The sequence below is a fragment of the Salvelinus alpinus genome, chromosome 10 (genome assembly GCF_045679555.1).
Source record: "Salvelinus alpinus chromosome 10, SLU_Salpinus.1, whole genome shotgun sequence".
In the NCBI taxonomy this organism is placed as follows: Eukaryota; Metazoa; Chordata; class Actinopteri; order Salmoniformes; family Salmonidae; genus Salvelinus; species Salvelinus alpinus.
In genome coordinates this window covers 20,895,126-20,922,755 of record NC_092095.1, presented here as the reverse complement: position 1 = coordinate 20,922,755, position 27,630 = coordinate 20,895,126, and the positions used below count along the sequence as shown (strand labels likewise).

The 27,630-nt window shown below is 43.7% G+C and overlaps 1 protein-coding gene across 5 annotated transcripts in view; it reads left to right on the top strand.

The window, feature by feature from the left end:
- Positions 1–27,630, top strand: part of LOC139531709 (brefeldin A-inhibited guanine nucleotide-exchange protein 1-like) — an 85,723-nt gene that overhangs the window by 33,121 nt on the left and 24,972 nt on the right. For 2 of the 5 annotated variants that reach the window (XM_071328413.1, XM_071328412.1), the window contains exons 3-15: positions 3,810–3,963; positions 4,187–4,333; positions 5,296–5,475; positions 6,150–6,203; positions 8,349–8,754; positions 14,407–14,523; positions 14,868–15,136; positions 15,687–15,820; positions 22,944–23,178; positions 23,953–24,052; positions 24,154–24,293; positions 24,400–24,508; positions 26,949–27,150. In XM_071328413.1, coding sequence (XP_071184514.1) covers positions 3,810–3,963; positions 4,187–4,333; positions 5,296–5,475; positions 6,150–6,203; positions 8,349–8,754; positions 14,407–14,523; positions 14,868–15,136; positions 15,687–15,820; positions 22,944–23,178; positions 23,953–24,052; positions 24,154–24,293; positions 24,400–24,508; positions 26,949–27,150 — 2,247 coding nt within the window. The remainder of the gene's footprint in view (positions 1–3,809; positions 3,964–4,186; positions 4,334–5,295; positions 5,476–6,149; positions 6,204–8,348; positions 8,755–14,406; positions 14,524–14,867; positions 15,137–15,686; positions 15,821–22,943; positions 23,179–23,952; positions 24,053–24,153; positions 24,294–24,399; positions 24,509–26,948; positions 27,151–27,630) is intronic. The other 3 variants (XM_071328416.1, XM_071328415.1, XM_071328414.1) reach the window with 2 other exon arrangements.

Sequence of the window (27,630 nt, the reverse complement as noted above, 5' to 3'; positions counted from 1 at the left end):
TGGACCCCTGCCTAGTGCCCGGCTTTAGTGTGTGTGTGTGTGTGTGTGTGTGTGTGTGTGTGTGTGTGTGTGTGTGTGTGTGTGTGTGTGTGTGTGTGTGTGTGTGTGTGTGTGTGTGTGTGTGTGTGTGTGTGTGTGTGTGTGTGTGTGTGTGTGTGTGTGTGTGTGTGTGTGTTAGAGAGGGAGAGAGACAGAAATGGAAAGAAAGAGAAAAGCCGGCTTTCACCTGGGAGAGGGAGCGTTTGTGTGTTTGTGGAGCTTTTCTGCCCGGTAACTGGGTCTGAGTAATGAAATGTACCATGAGTACCAGTCCTTTCCTCCTCCTCTTTCTCTCCTTCCATTTCCCTTCCTATCTCTGTATCTCTCCCCCTCGAGAGACCCACAGCAGAACTGGATGATCAGGGCTGGATCAGAATGTTCCAGCTAGGCTAGCTCTGCCAAAATGAGACCCCTGGGGTCGGGCTGGGGGAGCTAGGCTGGGGGTGGGTAAGGAGAGGTGGGCTGAGGGGGTGGCTAGAGGAGCTGGGGTGGGCTGAGGGGGTGGCTAGGGGAGCTAGGCTGAGTGGGTGGGTAGGGAGATGGGCTGAGGGGGTGGGAAGAGGGAGGTGGGCTAGGTGGGAGGGCCGATTCACTGGATCGTACAGACACTGTATCTAAGCTTCCTCCCACAGATGACCTGCCCAAATGGGCTCATTTTTGGTGGGGGAGGAGGGAGGGATGTAGGGAGTTCATATACAGACTAGAGGTCGACCGATTATGATTTTTCAATGCCGATACCGATACCGATTATTGGAGGACAAAAAAAGCCGATACCGATTAATCGGCCGATTTATAAAAAAAAAAATGTTTTTTAAATATATATATATATATATATATATATATATATATCTCATACACACACACACATTTTTGTAATAATGACAATTGCAACAATACTGAATGAACAATGAACACTTTTATTTTAACTTAATATAATACATAAATACACACACACGCACACAGCTCTGAAGTGACAATGATACTGAAGAGTCTGCTTAGGAGACAAATACTCTCAACTGTTTGAATAAAACTAGAGTTTAAGTTACCTGTGATGAATGTTGAAAACAAAAACTTTAATTTCTATATGCAGGAAATCCTATTTTAATAATGGGCATGGTAAGAATTGACAACCAAAGTGCGAGTCATAATTCCCATGACACATTCTAGCAAAATCTGAAAAGCGGTTTATTTTTAGATTCACTTAAAATAATGTCTGTGTTTCGTGTAGGCTTACATCACCGTGCCAATTTTATAACTGTGTAGATATCCATAGGACAAGGTAACTCTGATCAATATTGGCTAAATATAAGCGAAGATAAAAAAAATTGTAGAGTGGATTTATGAAAATATGTTGACAAACGTTACCTTATCCTAGTGAGATTTGCACGGGTATCAAAACGTTGAGGCGGTTTAAGCCTGCACGAAACACAGACCTTATTTGAAGTAGATCATGACGTTCATGTCTTCTATGGAAGACATGAACGGTAAAATAACGAAGGAACCCCTTTCAAATTCAGCCGCAAGTTATTACAGGAATTATAACGCGTCAACTATTTCTCTCTAAACCATATACCTTTGACTAATCCGGAAACTATCACCTCGAAAACAAAACGTTTATTCCGTTCCGTATTTTATCTAACGGGTGGCATCCATGAGTCTAAATATTCCTGTTACATTGCACAACCTTCAATGTTGTCATAATTACGTAAAATTCTGGCAAATTAGTTCGCAAAGAGCCAGGCGGCCCAAACTGTTGCATATACCCTGACTCTGCGTGCAATGAACGCAAGAGAAATGACACAATTTCACCTGGTTAATATTGCCTGCTAACCTGGATTTCTTTTAGCTAAATATGCAGGTTTAAAAATATATACTTGTGTATTGATTTTAAGAAAGGCATTGATGTTTATGGTTAAGTACACATTGGAGCAATGACAGTCATTGATTGATTGTTTTTTATAAGATAAGTTTAATGCTAGCTAGCAACTTAACTTAGCTTACTGCATTCGCTAACAGGCAGGCTCCTCGTGGAGTGCAATGTAATCAGGTGTTAGAGCATTGGACTAGTTAACTGTAAGGTTGTAAGATTGGATCCCCCAAGCTGACAAGGTTAAAAATCTGTCGTTCTGCCTCGTTGTTCCTAGGCCGTCATTGAAAATAAGAATGTGTTCTTAACTGACTTGCCTAGTTAAATAAAGATTAAATAAAGATGTAAAAAAATAATAATAATAAAATCGGAAAATCGGCGCTCAAAAATACCGATTTCCGATTGTTATGAAAACTTGAAATCGGCCCCGATTAATCGGCCATTCCGATTAATCGGTCGACCTCTAATACAGACACCTTACCTAACCTTTCACAAAGTTGCCCTGCCCTCCAGGTTTCAGAAAAGTAATAAGAAACACCCATAACATCACTAATCCCCAAGGATCTTTTGTACGCAAAAAAAATTCAAAAATGTTAAGCCCAAAAGCAACGGTAGCTAAATATATTGTTAGCATTCTCTCGTCTGGCTAAACCTACATTTATGTAAATTATGAACATGATCAGGTAAATCCTGTATGTTGCTTATTAGAGGGGAGAACGCATGTTGAACAGGGAGGATCTCAGTGACTCATGAATCAGACCCAAGCGTAGAATTAGCATAAGTAGAATGGACATTACCATTCAAAACAACGTCTGGAGGCCTTATTGGTTGTTATGATAAGCATGATTGAGCATTTCAAATATCATCTTTCAGAATTCTGTATGCTTTCTCTTCTCTTCCTTATCCACCTCTTTCTCTCTCTCCCACACTCTCGCTCTCACTTTCTCTCTCTCTCTCTCCCGCTCTCTTTCTCTCACTCTTTCTCTCTCACTCGTTCTCTCCTCTCCTCTCTCTCGTGTACAACTGCACTCTGCGAGGTTATCCCTCTAAAGAAGCTGAAGTCATCCCTTTCTCTCTGCCAAGACAAACACAGCCCTTCCCTTCTCTCTCTCCCCCTCTCTCTTCTTCTCTCATGTCCTCCATCCTAGGATCAGAGCTCAGTGCAGTCTGGGTGTGGTTGTTCTGCTGAATAATATTTTAGCCATCAGCCTCCCAAATGACGCAGGGGTCTGAGGAACTGCATCTCAATGCTAGAGGCGTGACCCTGGTTCGATCCCGGGCTGTATCACAACTGGCCGTGATCGGGAGTCCCATAGGGCGGCGCACAATTGGCCCAGCGGCGTCCGGGTTAGGAGAGGGTTTGGCCAGGTTAGGCCGTCATTGTAAAATAAGAATATGTTCTTAACTGACTTGCCTAGTTTAAAAAATAAATAAACAGCCAAGGACCCCTGGTTTAGATGTATAATATTTTAGCCCACAGCCAAGGACCCCTGGTCTAGATCTGGGATCCATAAAGACAGACAACACTTACAAATATGGCTTTTTCCTTGGTTTTATTCCTTAGCAACAGTCACAAGGATGCAATTTTGGCCACAAAGGCTTTTGACAGCATAAATACAATCAACGGAGTCGGAGCTGAGAGCATTATTATCAAGTGTATGACACCATGGATCTCTCATACTTTGCAGTTGTGTTTCTTTGTAAAAGTTAGCTGCTTACAGTGTATTAAATTGAGCTGCATACAGCACATGTATAAATACGTAAACAGTACACTGTTAGTAGTCTGTGCATGCTAGAATACATGCTGGTTTAAATCTAGGTTAAGTTTTTACCATGCTTTGAGTAGAGGACAGACTAGGTTATATGATCTTGGTTTGCTTTTCTCTTGGTCTCTTCTCTCCAGTCCTCCTCCAGACAGCAAATCAGATTCTAGCACTCTTCCGCCAATCAAATCAAAGACCAGCTTCATCGAGGCCGACAAGTACTTCCTGCCGTTTGAGTTGGCATGTCAGTCCAAATGTCCCCGCATCGTCATCACATCACTAGACTGTTTACAGGTCAGTGGCAGAGGAGGTCAGGACGTGACCCCTGTTTGTCTACTACTGTCTGTCTATGCTACAGGTTTCTATTCATCGGAGGTTCTCCTACATTAATGATATGTCTTTATTGCTTCGTTCATACATAGTACAGTTCATGTGTATATGGGGTGTTTCTGAATAGGATTCAGGAGATGTGTTTTTCTGACTGTCTTCCTCTGTGTGTTTTGGGTGTGTCTTGTAGAAGCTGATAGCGTACGGCCACCTGACAGGCAGCGGTCCAGACAGCGCGGCCCCAGGCAAGAAGCTCATCGACAGGATCATCGAGACCATCTGTGGCTGCTTCCAGGGACCACAGACAGATGAGGGGGTGCAGCTACAGATCATTAAGGTTGGCTACTGCTGTTCTATGGTCTCTCTGCTGGGAACTGGGTGTGTTTTGGATACTGTGTCCTGCTATTGTTGGTTTCTGTGCTTTCCCGCATGGTGATTATTTAGAATACAGAATAGTGTTATATCTGTATAGTGAGTCTGTCTGTGTGTTACGTGCACCTGTAGACAGAAGGGTAGTGGTTAAGGGAAGTGCACTAAGCAGTGGATGAGAGAAGTACACTGAGGTTAATGCACTAAGTAGTGATGGATGACGAGAAGTGCACTTAGTAGATCTGTACACCTCCCTCAACCACTGCTATCTTAATTTGATCACTATGTTGTCACAGAGAATTTCCTGTGTAGCAGGAAATGAAAATTGTAGTGTATTCAAGGTTTAAAAAGTATTCTAAAGTTTGTAATTTCCAATTTAAAGTTTCAGAATTTATTTGCCTTAACAAAAAATTTATCAAATGTCCATTAATTTTAGTCTACATAATAATTCACATTTCCTGTTGCTGCAGGATTACTTTCCTGCTGTGAGAAGGGTCATATTAAGACTACTAAGAAGTGATGACTGACAGTAAGTGCTGTGAGTCAGAGGGCCTGATCGTCTTGCAGGGGCAGTGTTCTTTCCTAGTACAGTACTCCTTGCTGTGAAACACCAGCCCAAATCTCAGCCTCTAACCCTAATCTGCTGTCAGCTCAGTTTGGCTCAGCTCAGCGCAGCTTGGCTCAGCTCAGCTCAGCCCAGTATAGCTGTGTTTGTGTAGTTCCTGCTGGGAGGAGGGGGGTCAAAGGGTCAGAGATGTGAGATGCAGAGGACTGTAGCTCTGTTTGTAATCTATTCATCGTGTCTTTCACACAAATCATTTCTGCTATGAGTAGCCATGAAAGACCTTGATAAACTATGAATGAATGAATCTTTCTCCCTCTCCCCTTCTCTCCCTCTTTCCCTCCCTCCCGCCCCCCACCCCCCACCAGGCCCTGTTGACGGCGGTGACCTCCCAGCACATAGAGATTCACGAGGGCACGGTGCTGCAGGCGGTCAGGACCTGCTACAACATCTACCTAGCCAGCAAGAACCTCATCAACCAGACCACGGCCAAGGCCACACTCACTCAGATGCTCAATGTCATCTTCGCCCGCATGGAGAACCAGGCAGTAAGTCCCGCTCTGAGACGCATGCTAAGGTACCAGTGTCCACACTAACAAAAGCACTTAGACTGCACTTTGAATGCCACTTAGAATGCATGATGTCAAATAGATGGCTTCATTTGAAGTGGTGTGTTAGTGTGGATATTGAAACAGAGCTATAGACTGATAGAGATACTGTACTGAGGGGAAAAGGGAAGAGACACACACACACAGAGGGAAAGAGAGGGTAACTCTTTATTTGAGCACTTTAAATCAAAATATGTTTTGTCACATGCTTGGTGAGCACTTCAAATCAAAATATGTTTTGTCACATGCTTGGTAAACACTAACAGTGAAATGCTTAATTACGGGCCCTTCCCAACAATGCAGAGAGAAAAATATATACCGTAAATAATTCCGTCCTAAAGCATGGGTTACGCGGTCATAATCATGACATAGCAGATGAATAAGGAGGCGTAAGGGTTTATGTGTCAGGCTACAGCTAGGCTAAACATGGCTAGCTTGACAGCTGCATAACCAATCTAAGTTGATATAACCTGACTGACTTTTTCTAACTTCCATCATGCTGATGACAGTATAACATCCACTTTCTGACCAGAGATCCAAGTAAGGTGTTAAGCTTGCTCTAATATCATCTTTTTATTTTCCAATTGACACTTCTCCCCCCTACGGACACATAGCTTACAAATCACAAGATATCTTGGTCTCTGGCTTCCAGAAAACGTGACCGCCAGGTAAAGCCTACAGGACTGCCTTGACTTGCATGATCTGAACTCTGAACTGTGCTCATTCGGCTCCTTCCGTCCATCTATCTATCCATCTATCTATCTCTCTTTCTCTCTTTCTCCTCCTCTGTTTCAGCTATGGGGCAGATGTGCATTGTGGTTGCGCTGTGCTTGCTGTGGCTTCAGTTCTGTTGCCTGCAAATCATTATCTTTTCTTCAGCACCGATTTCCATTATAGTTTGTATTCACTCGCCTGTGTAGTAGTGTGTGTGTGTGTGTGTGTGTGTGTGTGTGTGTGTGTGTGTGTGTGTGTGTGTGTGTGTGTGTGTGTGTGTGTGTGTGTGTGTGTGTGTGTGTGTGTGTGTGTGTGTCTGTGTGTGTGTGTGTGTGTGTGTGAGTGTGCTCATACCAGTCGACAGAGCCTTTCAACTGGTTTTCTGTTTGCATTGTGTGTGTTTGGGCTTAACCCTCTTGATTAAGAAATAGAGACACACACATGTCCCATCCTCAGAAGTGATATGGAGTGTATTGTGTGGTGTTTTCATTACAGGGCTCAGTGGGTTAATATAGCTGGCAGAATCTGAGGTGACATTTCTGTAATCAGCTTCATGTGCTCTACCTCTCCCCTGTTTCTGCATCTCGCTGCGTTTGTCTAGGGTTTTTACCATCCGAGTAATTCGATGTTGATAGTTTCATTCATCCCTTTTAAATAGAGCGTCGTATCATTGAATTTGAGAGTTGATAGAATTGAATGGTAAATGTAATGTCATCATTACAGTAGAGAGAGCACTAGTGTTGACACAATGGCTTTTAGAGCAAGACAGTTTGAGGGCAGCCTTTCAGGTAAACAAATGGAGAAGCACCTCCATTTCTCTCTCGCTCTGTGTGTGTGTGTGTGTGTGTGTGTGTGTGTGTGTGTGTGTGTGTGTGTGTGTGTGTGTGTGTGTGTGTGTGTGTGTGTGTGTGTGTGTGTGTGTGTGTGTGTGTGTGTGTGTGTGTGTGTGTGTGTGATATGTCTAGCTGCCACAGAGATAATGGTGCTACATGACTCTGCCATGTCTGATAGGAGGAGTCTCACTCCCACCTGGAGTTGGTCTGTGAGCTGCATACTAAACAAGGCTGGCTGGATTTGTCAATGCCAGCACAACCTCTACTAATTTCCTTTCTTTATTTAACCTTTCTTTATTTAACCTTTCTTTAGCCAGGAAAGTGGTTGAGAGCAAATTCTCTTACGTTAATAACCTAAAAATGCCCCATGTTGGGTGGATAGGAATTGGGGAAATGTCTATAGCCCGGTGTTAGAGAAGGTGTATCATTCACATTCATATTGGTATTTGCTTTCCATTCCTAACCGGTGTCTTTCCTCTGAATCGTGCACCCCTACTACACATGCAGCACCCCTACTACACATGCAGCACCCCTACTACACATGCAGCACCCCTACTACACATGCAGACTGATTGATACTGTGTAGTGGGCTGCTATAGCTTGGCTGAAAGAATTAAGATTTTTCTGTGAAATATTTTCTTTTCTTAGAATTGTGTATTCTCGTGCCACTGTATACTATAACAGAAATGTTTATGATGTGTATATTTATAGGTTCAAATGAGCGTACACATACACATCAACATCAAGTGATACATCAACCAGGAGAACATGCAGTATGAATGCATTTTAGACCAAAAATACTTTGCCTCCTTCTCTGCACTGAAATGGCCCAGTTTATATAAGCATGAAGGGATGCTTTGGCTCATACTTGTTTTGACAGCATGTCCTACCGTATGACTGCTCATTCATTAACACATTTTAGACAGTCCTGATGTTAAAATAGCCTTGCAGAATCTGTGTTCTGCTTTCTCCGCCTGGAAAACTGTGATTCCGAAGCTGTCATTTGTTGCTTCCTGATCTGACAATGGCTTTGGGGTCGTAAAAACCTTAGGGAGCATTTGAGCACTTGTTCAGGCTTGTATTTGATATAATGAGTTTGTGTACATTATGTTAACACGTTTCTCTGTGTGTGCGACTGTGTGTGTGTGAATTTGGCTTTGTCTGTGTGTGTTTGGTTGTATGTGGCTACGCTGAGTTATACTCTGTCTTGGTCTTTGGATGTGTGTCTGTGTCCCATCCCCTTCCCCTTCCCCTTCCCCTCCGTAGCTCCAGGAGGCCAAGCAGATGGAGAGGGAGAAGCACCGGCAGCACTCCCCAGTCACCCAGCAACAGGAACAGGAACAAGACTCGCCCCAGCTCCAGCAGCACACCTATCCCACAGCCAAGGGCCTTCCTCGGGAGGCCAACGGGCCCACCACCCCCTCTACACCCACGCCCACCTCCACACCCTCCACTCCCTCCACACCTACACCTGCCCCGGCCCCTAAGGGCAGCACGGCTGGGGCAGGGGACCCCCAGGGGGCCACGGAGTACGGCCAGGGGGCTACAGAGGAGGAGCAGGCATTGCAGGGGGAACCAGGGGTGGTTTATGAGAGCACGAACCCAGAGAATGGCTCTGAGTTCAGCACAGCAGAGAACCACCAGACAGAGGCAGACCAGCCCACAGGGTTGGGTAGGTTACTTTCTAATTGTAATCCATTACAGTTACTAGTTACCTGTCCAAAATAGTAATCAGTAAATTCATTTTTGGATTACCAAAACTCAGTAATGTAATCTGATTATATTCAGTAACATTTTTGTCTTCTTCTAATACCTCTTAAGGGGAAGTAATCTGAAATTATGTTACCAATTGAACGACATCTATTGCAGGATAAATCAATGTTAAAGTTTACATAGCTGGCCATATATAGATGTTAAATTGTACTTTATGGGTTGGTTATGTAGGCTTCTTCTAACCCATCACTTTCTATTACATATAATAATATGCTTAAATTATATCTTTACATTAATATATATAATTTATAAAATGGACGCAGCAACCCCTTTAAGTCTATCAAAAGTGTGTGAGTTTGAGCATGTGTCCATTAGGTCTATGGATGTATTTTTTTATCAGCATGAATTAGATTGAGTAATAAAAACCCTACTTTTATTCCATAGGCTGGGATCCGCACTATGCAGTTGTTGCAAGAGTGCATGTTTCACTGGCTGTCCACTGGTTTCAAAAACAATGATTGATAGGCAGCTTAAACTTCTTGAATTCAACCATTTTTGGGTTCAAATACACATTTAGATTTGTGAACTGCCATCCACAACAACCACAATCCGTAAAGCACAAATGGCTAAATGTATTTATTTATTTATTATTTAACCTTTATTTAACTAGGCAAGTCAGTTAAGAACAAATTCTTATTTACAATGACGGCCTACGAAAAGGCAAAATGTAAAAATATATATATATAACATATAAATATAGGATAAACCACACATCATGACAAGAGAGACAACACAACACTACATAAAGAGAGACCTAAGACAACAACATAGCAAGGCAGCAACACATGATAAAACAGCATGGTAGCAACACAACATGACAACAACATGGTAGCAAAACATCATGGTAGCAGCACAAAACATGGTATAAACATTATTGGGCACAGACAACAGCACAAAGGGCAAGAAGGTAGAGACAACAATGCATCCATAAAAAAAGCAGCCACAACTGTCAGTAACAGTGTCCATGATTGAGTCTTTGAATGAAGAGATTGATATAAAACTGTCCAGTTTAAGTGTTTATTGCAGCTCGTTCCAGTCGCTAACTGCAGCGAACTGAAAAGACGATCGACCCAGGGATGTGTGTGCTTTAGGGACCTTTAACATATTGTGACTGGCAGAACGGGTGTTGTATGTGGAGGATGAGGGCTGCAGTAGATATCTCAGATAGGGGGAAGTGAGGCCTAAGATGGTTTTATAAATAAGCATCAACCAGTGGGTCTTGCGACGGGTATACAGAGATGACCAGTTTACAGAGGAGTATAGAGTGCAGTGATGTGTCCTATAAGGAGCATTGGTGGCAAATCTGATGACCGAATGGTAAAGAACATCTAGCTGCTCGAGAGCACACTTACCTGCTGATCTATAAATTATGTCTCCGTAATCTAGCATGGGTAGGATGGTCATCTGAATCAGGGTTAGTTTGGCAGCTGGGGTGAAAGAGGAGCGATTATGATAGAGGAAACCAAGTCTAGATTTAACTTTAGCCTGCAGCTTTGATAAGAGAAGGACAGTGTACCGTCTAGTCATACTCCCAAGTACTTGTATGAGGTGACTTCCTCAAGCTCTAAACCCTCAGAAGTAGTAATTACACCAGTGATTACCAAACCACATAACCTTTGTTTTGGAGGTGTTCAGAACAAGGTTAAGGGTAGAGAAAGCTTGTTGGACACTAAGAAAGCTTTGTTGTAGAGCATTTAACACAAAATCCGGGGAGGGGCAAGCTGAGTATAAGACTGTATCATCTGCATATAAATGGATGAGAGAGCTTCCTACTGCCTGAGCTATGTTGTTGATGTAATTTGAGAAGAGCGTGGGGCCTAGGATTGAGCCTTGGGGTGCTCCCTTGGTGACAGGCAGTGGCTGAGACAGCAGATGTTCTGACTTTATACACTGCACTCTTTGAGAGAGGTAGTTAGCAAACCAGGCCAAAGACCTCTGAGACACCATTACTCCTTAGCCGGCCCACAAGAATGGGATGGTCTACCGTATCAAAAGCTTTGGCCAAGTCAATAAAAATAGCAGCACAACATTGCTTAGAATCAAGGGCAATGGTGACATCATTGAGGACCTTTTAAGGTTGCAGTGACACATCCATAACTTGAGCGGAAACCAGATTGCATACCCGAGAGAATACTATAGACATCAAGAAAGCCAGTCAGTTGATTATTGACAAGTTTTTCCAACACTTGTGATAAACAGGGCAAAATAGAAATAGGCCTATAACAGTTAGGATCAGCTTGATCTTCCCCTTTAAATAAAGTACGAACCGTGGCTGCATTCCAAGCAATGGGAACCTCCCCAGAAAGGAGAGAGCAGCAGTGTGATTCACATCAATGCGCTATATAGATATCAATAATAAGTGATATCAGGGCCTCCCGGGTGGCGCAGTGGTCTAGGGCAGCATCGCAGTGCTCTGCACCACCAGAGTCTCTGGGTTCGCGCCCAGGCTCTGTCGCAGCCGGCCGTGACCGGGAGGTCCGTGGGGCGACGCACAATTGGCATAGCGTCGTCCGGGTTAGGGAGGGTTTGGCCGGTAGGGATATCCTTGTCTCATCGCACTCCAGCGACTCCTGTGGCGGGCCGGGCGCAGTGCGCGCTAACCAAGGGGGCCAGGTACACGGTGTTTCCTCCGACACATTGGTGCGGCTGGCTTCCGGGTTGGAGGCGCGCTGTGTTAAGAAGCAGTGCGGCTTGGTTGGGTTGTGCTTCGGAGGACGCATGGCATTCGACCTTCGTCTCTCCCGAGCCCGTACGGGAGTTGTAGCAATGAGACAAGATAGTAATTACTAGCGATTGGATACCACAAAAATTGGGGAGAAAATGGGATAAAATAAATTTAAAAAAATAAAAATAAAATAATAAGTGATATCCGTATCGCCGTAGACTACACCACTGCTGTCATCCTTACCTCCAAGCGTTTATTCAAGTTAGATAATCTTTGGATGCCGACAGCAGTCGCACCATTGGAAGACATAGCTTGGACTGTACACTACAAAAGCCAATTCTTGCTCTTTTCCCGCGATCCATCAAACACATTTGGTGTATCATCATAGTGGTCTCTGACTTGTGTTCAGACTCGTTCAGGTGGAACAAACTTAAACTATGCCTTTTTTCAATGCTGATTTGAATGTCATTCAGTAAATAGAGAAGTGCCAAATATGATTGTTTTGCAAACATCCTTTGAGAATTTAAAAGTAATCCTCGAAGTAATCATCTAGTTTTTCAAAAGTATCTAGTTTTTCAAAAGTATCTGTAATCTGATTTACAATATTTTAGCTGGTAATGTAACGATTACAATTACCGGTTTTTGTAATCCCTTACTTGTAACGGATTACATGTAATCCGTTACTCCCCAACCCTGCCAGGCCAGAGCAGCATCACAGAGTGAGCTTCATCTTAGAGCAGACATTTTTTATTTTTTTATTTTATTTCACCTTTATTTAACCAGGTAGGCCAGTTGAGAACAAGTTCTCATTTACAACTGCGACCTGGCCAAGATAAAGCAAAGCACTGCGACACAAACAACAACACAGAGTTACACATGGAATAAACAAACGTACAGTCAATAACACAATAGATGGGAAAAAATCTATATACAGTGTGTGCAAATGACGTGAGGAGGTAAGGCAATAAATAGGCCATAATAGCGAGTAATTACAATTTAGCAAAGAACACTGGAGTGATAGATGTGCAGATGATGATGTGCAAGTAGAAATAATGGTGTGCAAAAGATCAAAAAAGTCAATATAAACAATATGGGGATGAGGTAGGTAGATTGGGTGGGCTAATTACAGATGGGCTGTGTACAGCTGCAGTGATTGGTAAGCCGCTTAGATAACTGATGCTTAAAGTTAGTGAGGGAGATATAAGTCTCCAACTTCAGTGATTTTTGCAATTCGTTCCAGTCATTGGCAGAAGAGAACTGTAAGGAAAGGCGGCCAAATGAGGTGTTTGCTTTGGGGAGGACCTGTGAAATATACCTGCTGAAGCGCGTGCTATGGGTGGGTGTTGTTATCGTGACCAGTGAGCTGAGATAAGGCGGAGCTTTACCTAGCAAAGACTTATAGATGACCTGGAGCCAGTGGGTCTGGCGACGAATATGTAGCGAGGGCCAGCCGACGAGAGCATACAGGTCGCAGTGGTGGGTGGTATATGGGGCTTTGGTGACAAAACGGATGGCACTGTGATAGACTGCATCCAGTTTGCTGAGTAGAGTGTTGGAGGCTATTTTGTAAATGACATCGCCGAAGTCGAGGATCGGTAGGATAGTCAGTTTTACGAGGGTAAATTTGGCAGCGTGAGTGAAGGAGGCTTTGTTGCGAAAAAGGCCATAATAAGCCGATTCTAGATTTAATTTTGGATTGGAAATGTTTAATATGAGTCTGGAAGGAGAGTTTACAGTCTAACCAGACACCTAGGTATTTGTAGTTGTCCACATATTCTAAGTCAGAACCGTCCAGAGTAGTGATGCTAGTCGGGCGGGTGGGTGCGGGCGGGCAGCGATCGGTTGAAAAGCATGCATTTAGTTTTACTAGCGTTTAAGAGCAGTTGGAGGCCACGGAAGGAGAGTTGTATGGCATTGAAGCTCGTCTGGAGGTTTGTTAACAGTATCCAAAGAAGGGCCAGATGTATACAGAAGGGTGTCGTCTGCGTAGAGGTGGATCAGGGAATCACCCGCAGCAAGAGCGACATCATTGATATATACAGAGATAAGAGTCGGCCCGAGAATTGAACCCAGTGGTACCCCCATAGAGACTGCCAGAGGTCCGGACAACAGGCCCTCCGATTTGACACACTGAACTCTATCTGAGAAGTAGTTAGTGAACCACATACAGATAGACAAGAACACAGTGTGTCACACACAGTCATATCATATCATACTCATATCGGCAGTCAGGTTAAAGTTCACACGGACTCTCATTCTCACGCAGTACTTTGTACCGTAGTGGATGGAAGTCTATTGATCATAGACACATCCAGGGTATTGCTCTAGACTGGTATCTTGTCTGCTTTAGACAGTAACAAAGCCTTAAACTTGAGATTTTCATGTACTCAATATTGGTAGAATATTTAGTCTGTGTTAAATAAGCATTTGATGAGACATCTTTCTCTTTAGACATTAATGAAGTAGTTTAAAGAAAATAACCTGCATAAAACCTTTCATTAGTGATTGAATGGGAGAGAGGATAGAAGAGTTTGGCACCCAGTGAGTGGAGATGCAGCCAAAGATTCGATAATCATTTTGTTAAAAATTTCTCAGTGCTTTCAACACACACACACACACACACACACACACACACACACACACACACACACACACACACACACACACACACACCCATGTTCAATTTGTTCAGTGTAGATGTGATAGCTGATGCCAGTGACGACTGTTTATCTTGTCAACTTTGAAGTCAAAGGGTAATGCCTCTCAGACAAAACGCGTTCGTTACTCATTCTGCCAGTTTACTGTTTCCCATCTTACATTTTTAAAGTGTATTGAGGTCCTTTTTTAATGTACTTTGACTAAAGTTTTACTTGTCCTGTGTTCAAGGTGCCGCTCAGCGTGATCAGGAAGCAGTAGAGGAGGGGGAGGAGCCTAACTATGAGGAGAAAACCCAGGAGATCATCCAGAGCATCCTACAGGAGGTCGTCAACACCGTTGTTGGAGGTAAGAGTCATTCTATGGATCTGAAATCAGATTTCTGTCTGTGGTCAGTTAAGTCAGGGTTTCCCAAACTCGGTCCTGAACCCAGCAGTACACAGCTGATTCAAATCATCAAAACTTGATGAGAAGTTTGTTATTTGAATCAGCTGTGTATTTCTACGGCAAAAACCAAAACATGCACCCAGGGGTGGGGGAGTTTTTCTGATACAAATCATTTTCAAATGAAAATTTGTTGAAGTCCAGAGTTTAGAAGTTACTATGTGTTAGCTTTTTTGTCCTTCCTAGAGAGAGCGAGAGTTGTGTGTCTCAGTGCTATTTTGACCCCTGCATACTAAACCACTCCAAAGGGCAATGCCTGAAACCTGCTCGTATGTGTTCAGATGCCATGGAGTCCGCTGGTGAGACCGAGCTGCCCACAGAGGTCACGGAACCTGCTAAGGTCATCAATGAGGTTATCACCAAGGCAACAGCGATCACAGAGGTCACAGAGATGGTAGAAGACGAGGGGGACAGCGAGAACGTCCACGCCAACGGAATCCCCGGCACGCCCATCTCTGCCAGCTTCCCTCCGTCGCTGCCCGATGACAGGCTGTCTGTCTCCTCTAGTGATACACAGGTGAGCGGGACTGACCTGACTGTCACCTTAGTTACACACTCCGCTCAACAAAGTAGTTTTGTGCTAGCCTGGGTGTCTGTCAGTCTGTCTGTTTTAGCAGAAGAATATAACTGTTATTGCCATTTGTTTTGCGTTTTTAAAGTGTTAATCAATTTGTAAAAAGAAAATTGGAAAGTCATTGGTAACATGAGGAATTAAAGCGAGTCCATGAGGGGAGGAGCTATTCAATCAATCTCTGTGCTACTGCAGATCAACGTGTCTGTCTGCCAGTCTGCTGGGGTTGATTCCAACATGATTAATAGATACTCTAACATCTCCTCTCTTTTCAGCTTCTCAGGTTATTATAAGTAAGTCTGAGCACTGGATGTAATTATCTATGATTACAGTCTTACATGATCAAGGTTGAACAGATCTGCAATAAGAACTATTTTATTTCAAAGTCTTTGTGTCAAGTGGAAAATACATTTTTGATCACAAGTAATGATAATTTACTCTTGAGCCTTGATTAAAAGTTTTTGATGTTGATCATCTGTTTGTGTTTCTGCATTAGGAGTCGGGAGCGACCACAGGCCCAGTACCAGGTGCTAAGTTCTCCCATATTCTCCAGAAGGATGCCTTCCTAGTGTTTAGATCGCTCTGCAAGCTGTCCATGAAGCCTCTGTCAGATGGTCCCCCAGACCCAAAGTAAGATGAGTTCTTGTATCGGAACGCTTATGATGGTTTTGTTTAAGATAATTGAATAGAGGAACAGTAGCTATAGTGCCTTAGTAAGTAGCATATTACAGGTTTATTTCTGGAGTGTGTTCCTTAGTTGAGTCATGCCTCGTGGAGTGTAGCCTAGTTATTATTAGTGGGGAGTGTTGTGACGGTTTGTGTGTGTGTTTGTATGAAGCATCACTCAGCTGATTATTGGTTCTGGATCACTTCTTGTGCTCCTGCAGTTAAACAGCCTTCCTCTTCCTGTTTCCTCTCCCTCTTTTGAACATAATATATATATATATACAGTTGAAGTCGGAAGTTTACAAACACTGAGGTTGGAATCATTAAAACTTGTTTTTCAACCACTCCACAAATTTCTTGTTAACAAACTATAGTTTTGGCAAGTCAGTTAGGACATCTACTTTGTGCATGACACAAGTAATTTTTCCAACAATTGTTTACAGACAGATTATTTCACTTATAATTCATTGTATCACAATTCCAGTGGGTCAAAAGTTTACATACGCTAAGTTGACAGTGCTTTTAATGAGTTTAGAAAATTCCAGAAAATGATGTCATGACTTTAGAAGCTTCGGATAGGCTAATTGACATCATTTGAGTCAATTGGAGGTACCTGTGGATGTATTTCAAGGCCGTCCTTCAAACTCAATGCCTCTTTGCTTGACATCATGGGGAAATCAAAAGAAATCAGCCAAGACCTCAGAAAAAAAATTGTAGACCTCCACAAGTCTGGTTCATCCTTGGGAGCAATTTCCAAATGCCTGAAGGTACCACATTCAAAATAACGAGTCCTATATCGACATAACCTGAAAGGCCGCTCGGCAAGGAAGAAGCCACTGCTCCAAAACCGCCATAAAAAAGCCAGACTACAGTTTGCAACTGCACATGGGGACAAAGATTGTACTTTTTGGAGAAATGTCCTCTGGTCTGATGAAACAAAAATAGAACTGTTTGGCCATAATGACCATCGTTATGTTTGGAGGGAAAAGGGGGAGGCTTGCAAGCCAAAGAACACCATCCCAACCGTGAAGCATGTGTGTGGGAGCATCATGTTGTGGGGTTGCTTTGCTGCAGGAGGGACTGGTGCACTTCACAAAATAGATGGCATCATGAGGCAGGAAAATTATGTCGATATATTGAAGCAATATCTCAAGACATCAGTCAGGAAGTTAAAGCTTGGTCGCAAATGGGTCTTCCAAATGGACAATGACCCCAAGCATTCTTCCAAAGTTGTGGCAAACTAGCTTAAGGACAACAAAGTCAAGGTATTGGAGTGGCCATCACAAAGCCTTGACCTCAATCCTATAGAAAATTTGTGGGCAGAACTGAAAAAGCGTGTGCGAGCAAGGAGACCTACAAACCTGACTCAGTTACACCAGCTCTGTCAGGAGGAATTGGCCAAAATTCATCCAAATTATTGTGGGAAGCTTGTGGAAGGCTACCCGAAATGTTTGACCCAAGTTAAACAATTTAAAGGCAATGCTACCAAATACTAATTGAGTGTATGTAAACTTCTGACCCACTGGAATTGTGATACAGTGAATTATAAGTGAAATAATCTGTCTGTAAACAATTGTTGGGAAAATGCCTTGTGTCATTCACAAAGTAGATGTCCTAACCGACTTACCAAAACTATATTTTGTTAACAAGAAATTTGCGGAGTGGTTGTAAAACGAGTTTTAATGACTCCAACCTGTATGTAAACTTCCGACTTCAACTGTATGTATATGTGTGTGTGTGTAATCTGATTTTGCCTCCCTACAAGTGAGATCACATTTGGGTTTTCTACAGTATGTTTTGCTGAGCCTGTTACAGGCGAAGAGGCATTTGATTTGCTTAATCTGATAGCTGTGTTTACATAACAGGATTTCCTGATTCTGGTTTCTATATGGTAACTCAATTCTGACTGTTTCAGTCTCCCATCTCTATCATTCTTCCCATGAGCTTTGTGGACTAACACTCTGCTCTGTTCTGATGGTGTTGTCGGGATTCTGTCTCAGAACACAAGAGAGACGTTCCATCCAGACAATGGTGGCATGGAACCCTGTTGATCACGGGCTGTTGTCAGACGGGACTGAGAGGAAGGCGGTGTCATCACAGGCAGGGCTGTGCTAAGTGTCTGTCAGACAGAAAGCCTTTTCATCCACAGAGATTTAGTCCATGACTGGCCCAGGTGATAACCCTGATAAAGACAGCTTGCTGTCTAAACGTTGGTAAATGAATTATTGCATTGGAGCTACTAGTGTGCAGATTTAGCCTTTCTTTGAAAGATACCCGGATGACACACAGGAGACCTGCTTTATCTGGAGATCAGCTGTAAATCTCACAACAGATGCTTTGAACTCAGTCTTTTTATGGATTAGAAAGACTAAATCAGTATTGAATCCTGCTGTTGTAATTAGTTAATAAAGGATTCAAGTTTTGTGTATTTGCCTTGCTATTTTTGTTACCTTAAATTCACTTTAAGGAAGCAGACAAAAGTCACGAAGTCACACTGCACCGTAGCCCCCTCTTTAGCCCTGGGCTAAGGGAGATTTTAGCCCTGGGTTAAGGGAGATTTTAGCCCTGGGCTAAGGGAGATTTTAGCACGGGGCTAAGCGATTGTTCACATATTCTAAAGTGGGCAAGCACCATCCTTATCCCAGGGTTAGCTGGTCCTGCGAGCAGGGTTAGCACTGACTTTTCAGGGCTAGCCTCAGAAACATTGTGCCAAAATAGCAATTGTGAAATGGGGTCCAGAACAATCCATAGAATTTTCTCTGTTCAATCACAAAAGCTGCACTTTCACTAAATTTGCATTTGCTTTTGATGCCTCTGATGAGTTCTGCACGGTATTTTAATAAGTACATTTATACTATTTCACCCTCCCATCTGAGGGCCAAAACCTGACAAAAAACTAAATACTTTCATCTGTGCAAGAACATTGGTTGCTATGGCGTGGAAGATGTGTTCCACGGTAGATGCGCTAGTGGAGTAGAACTCCTCTAGCGGGTCGTGGAACACACCTTCCACGTCGTTCATTGGTTATCCCTTAAATTTACCACGGCTAAGGGCTGTTCTTATGCTTGACGCAACGCGGAGTGCCTGGATACAGCCCTCAGCCATGGTATATTGGCCATATACCACACACCCCAGAGGTCTTGTTGCTATTATAAACTGGTTACCAACATAATCGACCAGTAAAAAAAATGTTTTTGTCATATCCATGGTATACGGTCTGATATACCACGGCTTTCAGCCAGTCAGCTTTCAGGGCTCGACCACCCGGTTTATAATTGGATATAGCTATCCATGATAATAATATTGTTGCATGATTTCGCTTTGGATCTGAAAGGTTGATGTCTCTTCAGTGCACAGCATTCGCTGCACAGGGGCGATATCACATGTCAAAAGTTTCTGTACTTACTTTACTATTTATATTTTTGACTACTTTTACTTTTACTTCACTACATTCCTTAAGAAAATAATGTACTTTTTACTCCATACATTTTCCATGACACCCAAAAGTGCTCGTTACATTTTAATACTTAGCAGGACAGGAAAATGGTCCAATTCACACACTTATCAAGAGAACATCCCTGTTAATTCCTACTGCCTGATCTGGTGGACTCGCTGAACACGTGCTTCATTTGTATTATGTCTGGGTGTTGGAGTGTGCCCCTAGCTATCTGTAAACAAATAACAAACTGAAGATTGTGCCGTCTGTTTTGCTTAATATAAGGAATTTGAAATGATTTATACTTTGATACTTAAGTATATATTAGCAATTACATTTACTTTAGATTTTTAGGTATATTTAAAACCACATACTTTTACTCAAGTAGTATTTTACTGGGTGACTTTCACTTTTACTTGAGTCATTTTCTATTACGGTATCTCAAGTATGACAGTTGAGTACTTTTTCCACCACTGGTAGCATGTGTGTTTGTCCGTAAGCCCAAGGCTTTGGAATACAAGTGTGAAACCTCAGCCCAGGGCTAAAGCTTAGCCCAGGGTTAACACATGCTTGCGTGAATGCAGGATAAGCTAGCCTGGGGCCAGTCTTTGTCCGGGGCCAGTCTTTGTCAGGGCCAGTCTTTGTCCAGGGCCAGTCTTTGTCAGGGCCAGTCTTTGTCCAGGGCCAGTCTTTGTCCAGGGCCAGTCTTTGTCCAGGGACAGTCTTTGTCCAGGGACAGTCTTTGTCCAGGGCCAGTCTTTGTCCAGGGCCAGTCTTAGCCCGGGGCTAAGAACAATGCAGTGGGATAAGGCCTAAAGTGAGTTAACAGTGAAATGGTTTCATACCCCAAGGCTGCATGGCATGCTCAGTTCAACCCACTGACTATGAACAACACACACACACACACACAAATGATTTATGGTTAGCATATAAAAATACATTTCAAACATTCAAAACCCTAGGTCATCGGTCTTGTTGTTCATGGCTCAGTTATTAGATGTTTTGTTCAAATTGTTGATTTGTTATTGTACTGAGAATTTGCATTTTGGTTGCACACACTTCCCCTTTCCAGGCCAAGCTGAAATGATAAAGTTGTGTCAGGTTTCCTCTGCGCTCCATGCGCCTGGGGAGAATCAGGCCATATTTCTGTGAGTCAGAGAAGCAGTTCCATATTTCTGTATACTACATTTAATATCAGTCTGTCTGTGGAGGAGGGCTAGGGAGCATTACAGAGAAGAGAGGAAGCCAGTCAGAGCAAATAAGATTACAAAAAAATCTGTTGGGTTCCTACTTCTCCATCATATAGCTGTTCAGAAATATGGGTCGGACTAGATTGAGACAGTATGGACACTATACTATAATGATCTATTGTGCAGATGCCCTAACTACAGTGTAACAGATAGTTTCTGTATGAATTGTGTTGATCTATTTTTGGAAGTATTATTGGAACTGGTAAAACAGCACCAGCACCCACACATCTACAATAGCTAGCTCAGGCTCTTAGTATAAAGGAGGACATTAGGTGGACATACTCTGAGCCCCTCACTGCCATCAGACCATTAGGATCCTCAGTCAGTTGTGGGTCAATCAGGAAGTGCTGCTAATAACTGATGAGTCAGATGGTGATTCACAGTACACACACAGCACTCTTCTTGCTAATGTGCAATCATGACCATAATGAATAAATTAAGGTTATGGGGGTCCAGGGGCATGTCCCCCCCCCACCCCCCCTCCCGTTGTTTTATTTTTGTGGAACAACTGGGAGAAGTTCACCTCTGGTGACTTTTTAAAATAGCATTCTACTCAAATGCATGAAAATGTAATTATGTTGACACCATCTGAAATATAACTGATGCGCGCCACTGCACTGTAGGAAGATGTGGAGCAAGCGGCTGTGCGCTCTTGGCATGCTAGCTGTTCCCAAAGACTTCCAGTCATTGCGCTAGCGCTAGTTACCAACTTCCTTTAAACTGTACAGTTGTGGCCAAAAGTTTTGAGAATGACACAAATATTAATTTCCACAAAGTGGAAGTGTCAAAGGCTTTTATTGACAATTACATGAAGTTGATGCAAAGAGTCAATATTTGCAGTGTTGGCCCTTCTTTTTCAAGACCTCTGCAATCCGCCCTGGTATGCTGTCAATTAACTTATGGGCCACATCCTGACTGATGGCAGCCCATTCTTGCATAATCAATGCTTGGAGTTTGTCAGAATTTGTGGGGTTTTGTTTGTCCACCCGCCTCTTGAGGATTGACCACAAGTTTTCAATGGAATTAAGGTCTGGGGAGTTTCCTGGCCATGGACCCAAAATATCGATGTTTTGTTCCGTGAGCCACTTAGTTATCACTTTTGCCTTATGGCAAGGTGCTCCATCATGCTGGAAAGGGCATTGTTCGTCACCAAACTGTTCCTGGATGGTTGGGAGAAGTTGCTCTCGGAGGATGTGTTGGTACCATTCTTTATTCATGGCTGTGTTCTTAGGCAGAATTGTGAGTGATCCCACTCCCTTGGCTGAGAAGCAACCCCACACATGAATGGTCTCAGGATGCTTTACTGTTGGCATGACACAGGACTGATGGTAGCGCTCACCTTGTCTTCTCCGAACAAGCTATTTTCCGGATGCCCCAAACAATCGGAAAGGGGATTCATCAGAGAAAATGACTTTACCCCAGTCCTCAGCAGTCCAATCCCTGTACCTTTTGCAGAATATCAATCTGTCCCTGATGTTTTTCCTGGAGAGAAGTGGCTTCTTTGCTGCACTTCTTGACACCAGGCCACCCTCCAAAAGTCTTCGCCTCACTGTGCTTGCAGATGCACTCACACCTGCCTGCTGCTATTCCTGAGCTAGCTCTGTACTGGTGGTGCCCAGATCCCGCAGCTGAATCACCTTTAGGAGACGGTCCTGGCGCTTACTGGACTTTCTTGGGCGCCCTGAAGCCTTCTTCACAACAATTGAACCGCTCTCCTTGAAGTTCTTGATGATCCGATAAATGGTTGATTTAGGTGCAATCTTACTGGCAGCAATATCCTTGCCTGTGAAGCCCTTTTTGTGCAAAGCAATGATGACGGCACGTGTTTCCTTGCGGGTAACCATGATTGACAGAGGAAGAACAATGATTCCAAGCACCACCCTCCTTTTTGAAGCTTCCAGTCTGTTATTCGAACTCAATCAGCATGACAGAGTGATCTCCAGCCTTGTCCTCATCAACACTCACACCTGTGTTAACGAGAGAATCACTGACATGTCAGCTGGTCCATTTGTGGCAGGGCTGGAATGCAGTGGAAATGTTTTTGGGCGATTCAGTTCATTTGCATGGCAACTTTGCAATTATTTGCAATTCATCTGATCACTCTTCATAACATTCTGGAGTATATGCAAATTGCCCTCATACAAACTGAGGTAGCAGACTTCTCAAAACTTTTGGCCATGACTGTACTCAGACATAAAAATGGTATCCATGAGTTCTTCTGGGTAAGTAGAAAAAAGTGCTTAATTGCCAAAATCTCACACTATCCCTTTAAAAGTGTGTCTCCAAAAAATAATAAGAGGCCAGCAAAGATGTATGAATATAGGGGAAACACTGAAATCCAACACCTGTTACACTTGAATGTTATAAGTTTGACTCAACGCCCCTGTCTCTTTCCTCCCAGGTCCCACGAGCTGCGCTCCAAGGTGCTGTCCCTCCAGCTGCTCCTGTCCATACTGCAGAACGCTGGGCCCATCTTCAAGACCAACGAGATGTTCATCAACGCCATCAAGCAGTACCTGTGTGTGGCGCTGTCTAAGAACGGTGTCTCCTCTGTCCCTGAAGTCTTTGAGCTCTCGCTCTCCATCTTCCTCACCCTCCTTTCCCACTTCAAGACCCACCTCAAGATGCAGATCGAGGTACCTGACTTTTGGTTGTTCCTCTGTCGGAAAAGGGTTAGCTGCTGATTTAGTTGTTTTGTTCCAGAAAGTGTCTGTGCAAACCAAGCTACCTGACAAGCTATTATCTTTAAATAGGATTTCCCTTCCTGTCTCAAAGTCACATAACCCCTATATTCCTCCATATTCCTCCACACTTGCTCTCCATCTAGTCCCCCTCACCTTCTGTTGTCCTACTTGAAAACCTATAAATATGCAGGTCAAGACACTGTTCTGTTCCTGAATAGCTGTCTTATCCCTCTATTTGCCAATCTCTCCTGTTCCCACTTCCAATGTTGTAAATCTGTCATGCCTCTCAAATATTGACATACTGACATTTCTCAATACAGCAGGCTGACAAAGGTGATTCGTGGGAGATGAAGTTTATTACATGGCACAGTAATGTAGTTCTGCCTCAGTGTGTTTCAGTATTACCTGTTAGCTGTTGCTTCTGATTAATAGTCCACTTCCACAGTTGTCTGGCTGTAATATTTCCTCATCCTGAAGTTGATGACTTAATCTGCTTGCCACTGTTTGTGGCCAACAGTCTTTTCTGGAGACGGATGTTGTTCGTTGAGATGTTATGATTTCATAGTTGAGCTTTCGGTTTGCAGTGAGATGTATGTGTTTATGGATTTGTTACATTGGATAGTTCTGTTAATGAAGATACAAAATGCTTTTTTCATCTTGACCTCTTCTTGCTACCCTTATTTGTTACCCTGAGCTTTAACTGTCATGGTTTGTTTCACTGTGCAGGTGTTCTTCAAGGAGATTTTCCTGTATATTCTGGAGACGTCAACAAGCTCCTACGACCATAAATGGATGGTTATACAGACCCTAACCAGAATATGTGCAGGTGAGTGTGTGGTGTGAATTTTAAATGCTATCTGTGGTACAGCGCATCAATCCCTATTACAAGTCAAGTACCAACTGTCCCTCATCTCTCTCCTCCCTCAGATGCCCAGGGTGTGGTGGATATCTATGTGAATTATGATTGTGACTTGAATGCTGCTAATATCTTTGAGAGGCTGGTGAATGACCTGTCGAAGATCGCACAGGGCCGGGCAGGCCACGAGCTCGGTACAACACCAATCCAGGTAAGACTGACCAATGGCCACTGTCTTTCTCTGTATTGGATAAATGTACAGTATATTGCTTTAAAGTTGTCATAACATTGCGGTAACATTTCTCTATTCCCGCCAGGAGTTGACCCTGAGGAAGAAAGGCCTGGAGTGTCTGGTGTCCATCTTGAAGTGTATGGTGGAGTGGAGTAAGGACCAGTATGTCAACCCCAACTCCCAGACCAGCCTTGGTAAGAGACTGACCAAACTACAGTGACTTTAGCCACATAGTTACACTGAGGCTGATGGGGACTGATGCACCACTGGGTGTTTGATTTAGGTCCTGAGGAAAACTGTTTAGCAATTCTTCAAGTGCACCGTTGTGCCTGCTCCTTTGTGGTTACCAGAAAGAGGAAAGTGTTTGGATGTGTAGAGTCCAGTACCCAAGTACCTGGAGTATAGTTGAGATATCTACATTGCTCTGGCATCGTATGCTCCACATCAGAAATGGTGACGCGCTTGTCTGTGTGTTTAACATATGTATAGTGGATTCTTTCAGACTACGGGCAAAAGGGAAATGGCCAAGCTATGCCAGGGCTTTATTCTCAGTCAAACCAGCCTCGTGTTAACTGGAGTTAGAGGGAAGAGTGGTGTTCATCAGTACAGCTATAGCATAGTCCCTGAGATTAGCGATTAGCATTCATCAGTAGCCTACAGCTTATACAGACCCTGAAAGGAAAGGCTAATTCAATAATGTACCCAGGCTAATACACCAGAGCAGGGAAGGCTAACTCGATACCCTGAGCCTGCTGATGATGAAAAGCCCTGGTGCGACAGACGGAGCCCCTGTCAGTGCTCCTGGATTAGACCCTTTTCTTCAGAGTGAGGTGAGGGGAATCATTCCTGTTAAAGGAGAATAGAGGGCTCTAACCAAGGGGGAAAGGGGGGCTTTAATGGAAGCTGGGAAAGAGGACTTTAACGAAGGCAGGGAAGTTGAGGCTCTGAGAGCGTTGCCAGATATCTCCACATATCCCCTCAGAGAGGATACACAGCGCTAGCCTCAGGCTACCTTCTGGCACTCAGAGAGCTAACTCTACCAAGGCACGGAAGGCAGCTGAATTCACAAACAACCACTGCTAGAGGGGACGTCACCATGCCAAAGTACAGCTAGTGCCAACTCATTTAGTGACAATGCTGAAGACAAGTAGACAAATTTGAGTCTAAAACGTATGACGTATTGGCTGCTAAAAGCGTATTGTTACGCTTTTAGGTTACTTCAAACAAAATATGTTTTTCTGAGTCGGTGAAAGTGTATCCTTATTATGCTATTTTCCATGTAGATAGCTCAGCTAATGCATATCATTTGTTGTTCTAAAAATATGTTTTACATCCTTACATAGATAATACTGCTCTACTCTCCACTTTCTCTTAATTCTGGTCTATCTCTTTGTTCTCTGGTTGTACTGATCTGACATCACAGGAAGAGCAGGTAACGGTACAAAGTTGTGGAGTGTTTGATAGACTGGTTGCTGTAGCAACAGTAGGAGTCATTGGGCCTAGATTAGAGGGTGGAGGGGGCTACGCTGACTGTGTAGTACTGTGGGTGTTAGACACCTTGTCTTCCTTTCATTTGCAAAGTCTTCTGTTATTTGCCTTAGAACACTGTAGATTCTGGATAGATTTGGAGCACAGCTCTATGTACATTTGAAATACATCTGACTAGAATAAGTTGTTATTCTAACCAGTTTTTCCCACACATGTTTCTATGAGAGCTTTGCTACCTACCCTGGCTGTGCCACCCTCCTCCCCCTACCCTGGCTGTGCCACCCTCCTCCCCCCACCCTGGCTGTGCCACCCTCCTCCCCCCACCCTGGCTGTGCCACCCTCCTCCCCCTACCCTGGCTGTGCCACCCTCCTCCCCCCACCCTGGCTGTGCCACCCTCCTCCCCCCACCCTGGCTGTGCCACCCTCCTCCCCCCACCCTGGCTGTGCCACCCTCCTCCCCCTACCCTGGCTGTGCCACCCTCCTCCCCCCACCCTGGCTGTGCCACCCTCCTCCCCCTACCCTGGCTGTCCCCCCCCACCCTGTGTCTGCTCTCTGAAGCTGTTGATTAAATGAAGCACACTGCCAGCTCACATTACCCTGATGGTGTCCTGAATGTTTTACAGAGTTTCCGATGGGTAATAAGATCCTTTACAATGTCTGTTACAGCCAGGTATGCAACCACCATGGACCTGATTCACCCACAGAACAGTAGCATCAGACCTGTTAGGCTGCTCTGCTCTGTCCTGTCCCCTCAGGCCGTACACAACACCCTGCGCTACCTCCATGTTACAGTTACTGCACACTGCTTCAACTGCTGCCTGGTTTATTAAATAACAAACCTTTTTAATGTGTGTGTATGATACTGTCAGGCTCTCCACAGCAGATAATATACCACCAGACAAGGCCTCAGGTTCATCACGTTGTCTTTCTCTCAGCAGTGCAGAGTCCCTCCCACTATTAGTGAAGTCCCCAGAGACCCGGATCTATAAACTATAGGCTGAACCCCCATAATGACTAAAAAGGTTGCCTTGCCTGACTGACTGTGCTGGATTGCTGATTGCGTTGGGATCCTAACACCAACTACAGTGTTTGCTAATCTCTCTCAGACCATTGATTGTTCAATGTTCTTCTCCCTCCGTCCCCAGGTCAGGAGAAGCCCTCGGAGCAGGAGACCAATGAGACGAAGGCCCCGGAGACCATCAACCGATACGGAAGCATCAACTCGCTGGACTCCACAGCCTCGTCGGGCATCGGGAGCTATAGTACACAGATGTCAGGGACAGACAACCCCGAGCAGTTTGAGGTTCTCAAACAACAGAAGGAGATCATCGAGCAGGGCATTGACCTGTAAGCCAGACTAGTGCTGCTTATACTGTATACCTGAATGTATATTCATCTTGCACTGTATAGACAGCTGAATATATTCACCATGTACTGTATACCTGAATATATTCACCATGTACTGTATACCTGAATATATTCACCTTGTACTGTATACCTGAATATATTCACCATGTACTGTATACCTGAATATATTCACCATGTACTGTATACCTGAATATATTCACCTTGTACTGAATACCTGAATATATTCACCATGTACTGTATACCTGAATATATTCACCTTGTACTGTATACCTGAATATTGTACTGAATACCTGAATATATTCACCATGTACTGTAACCTGAATATATTCACCTTGTACTGTATACCTGAATATATTCACCTTGTACTGAATACCTGAATATATTCACCTTGTATTGTATACCTGAATATACCTGAATATAGTCACCTTGTACTGAGAACCTGAATATATTCACCTTGTA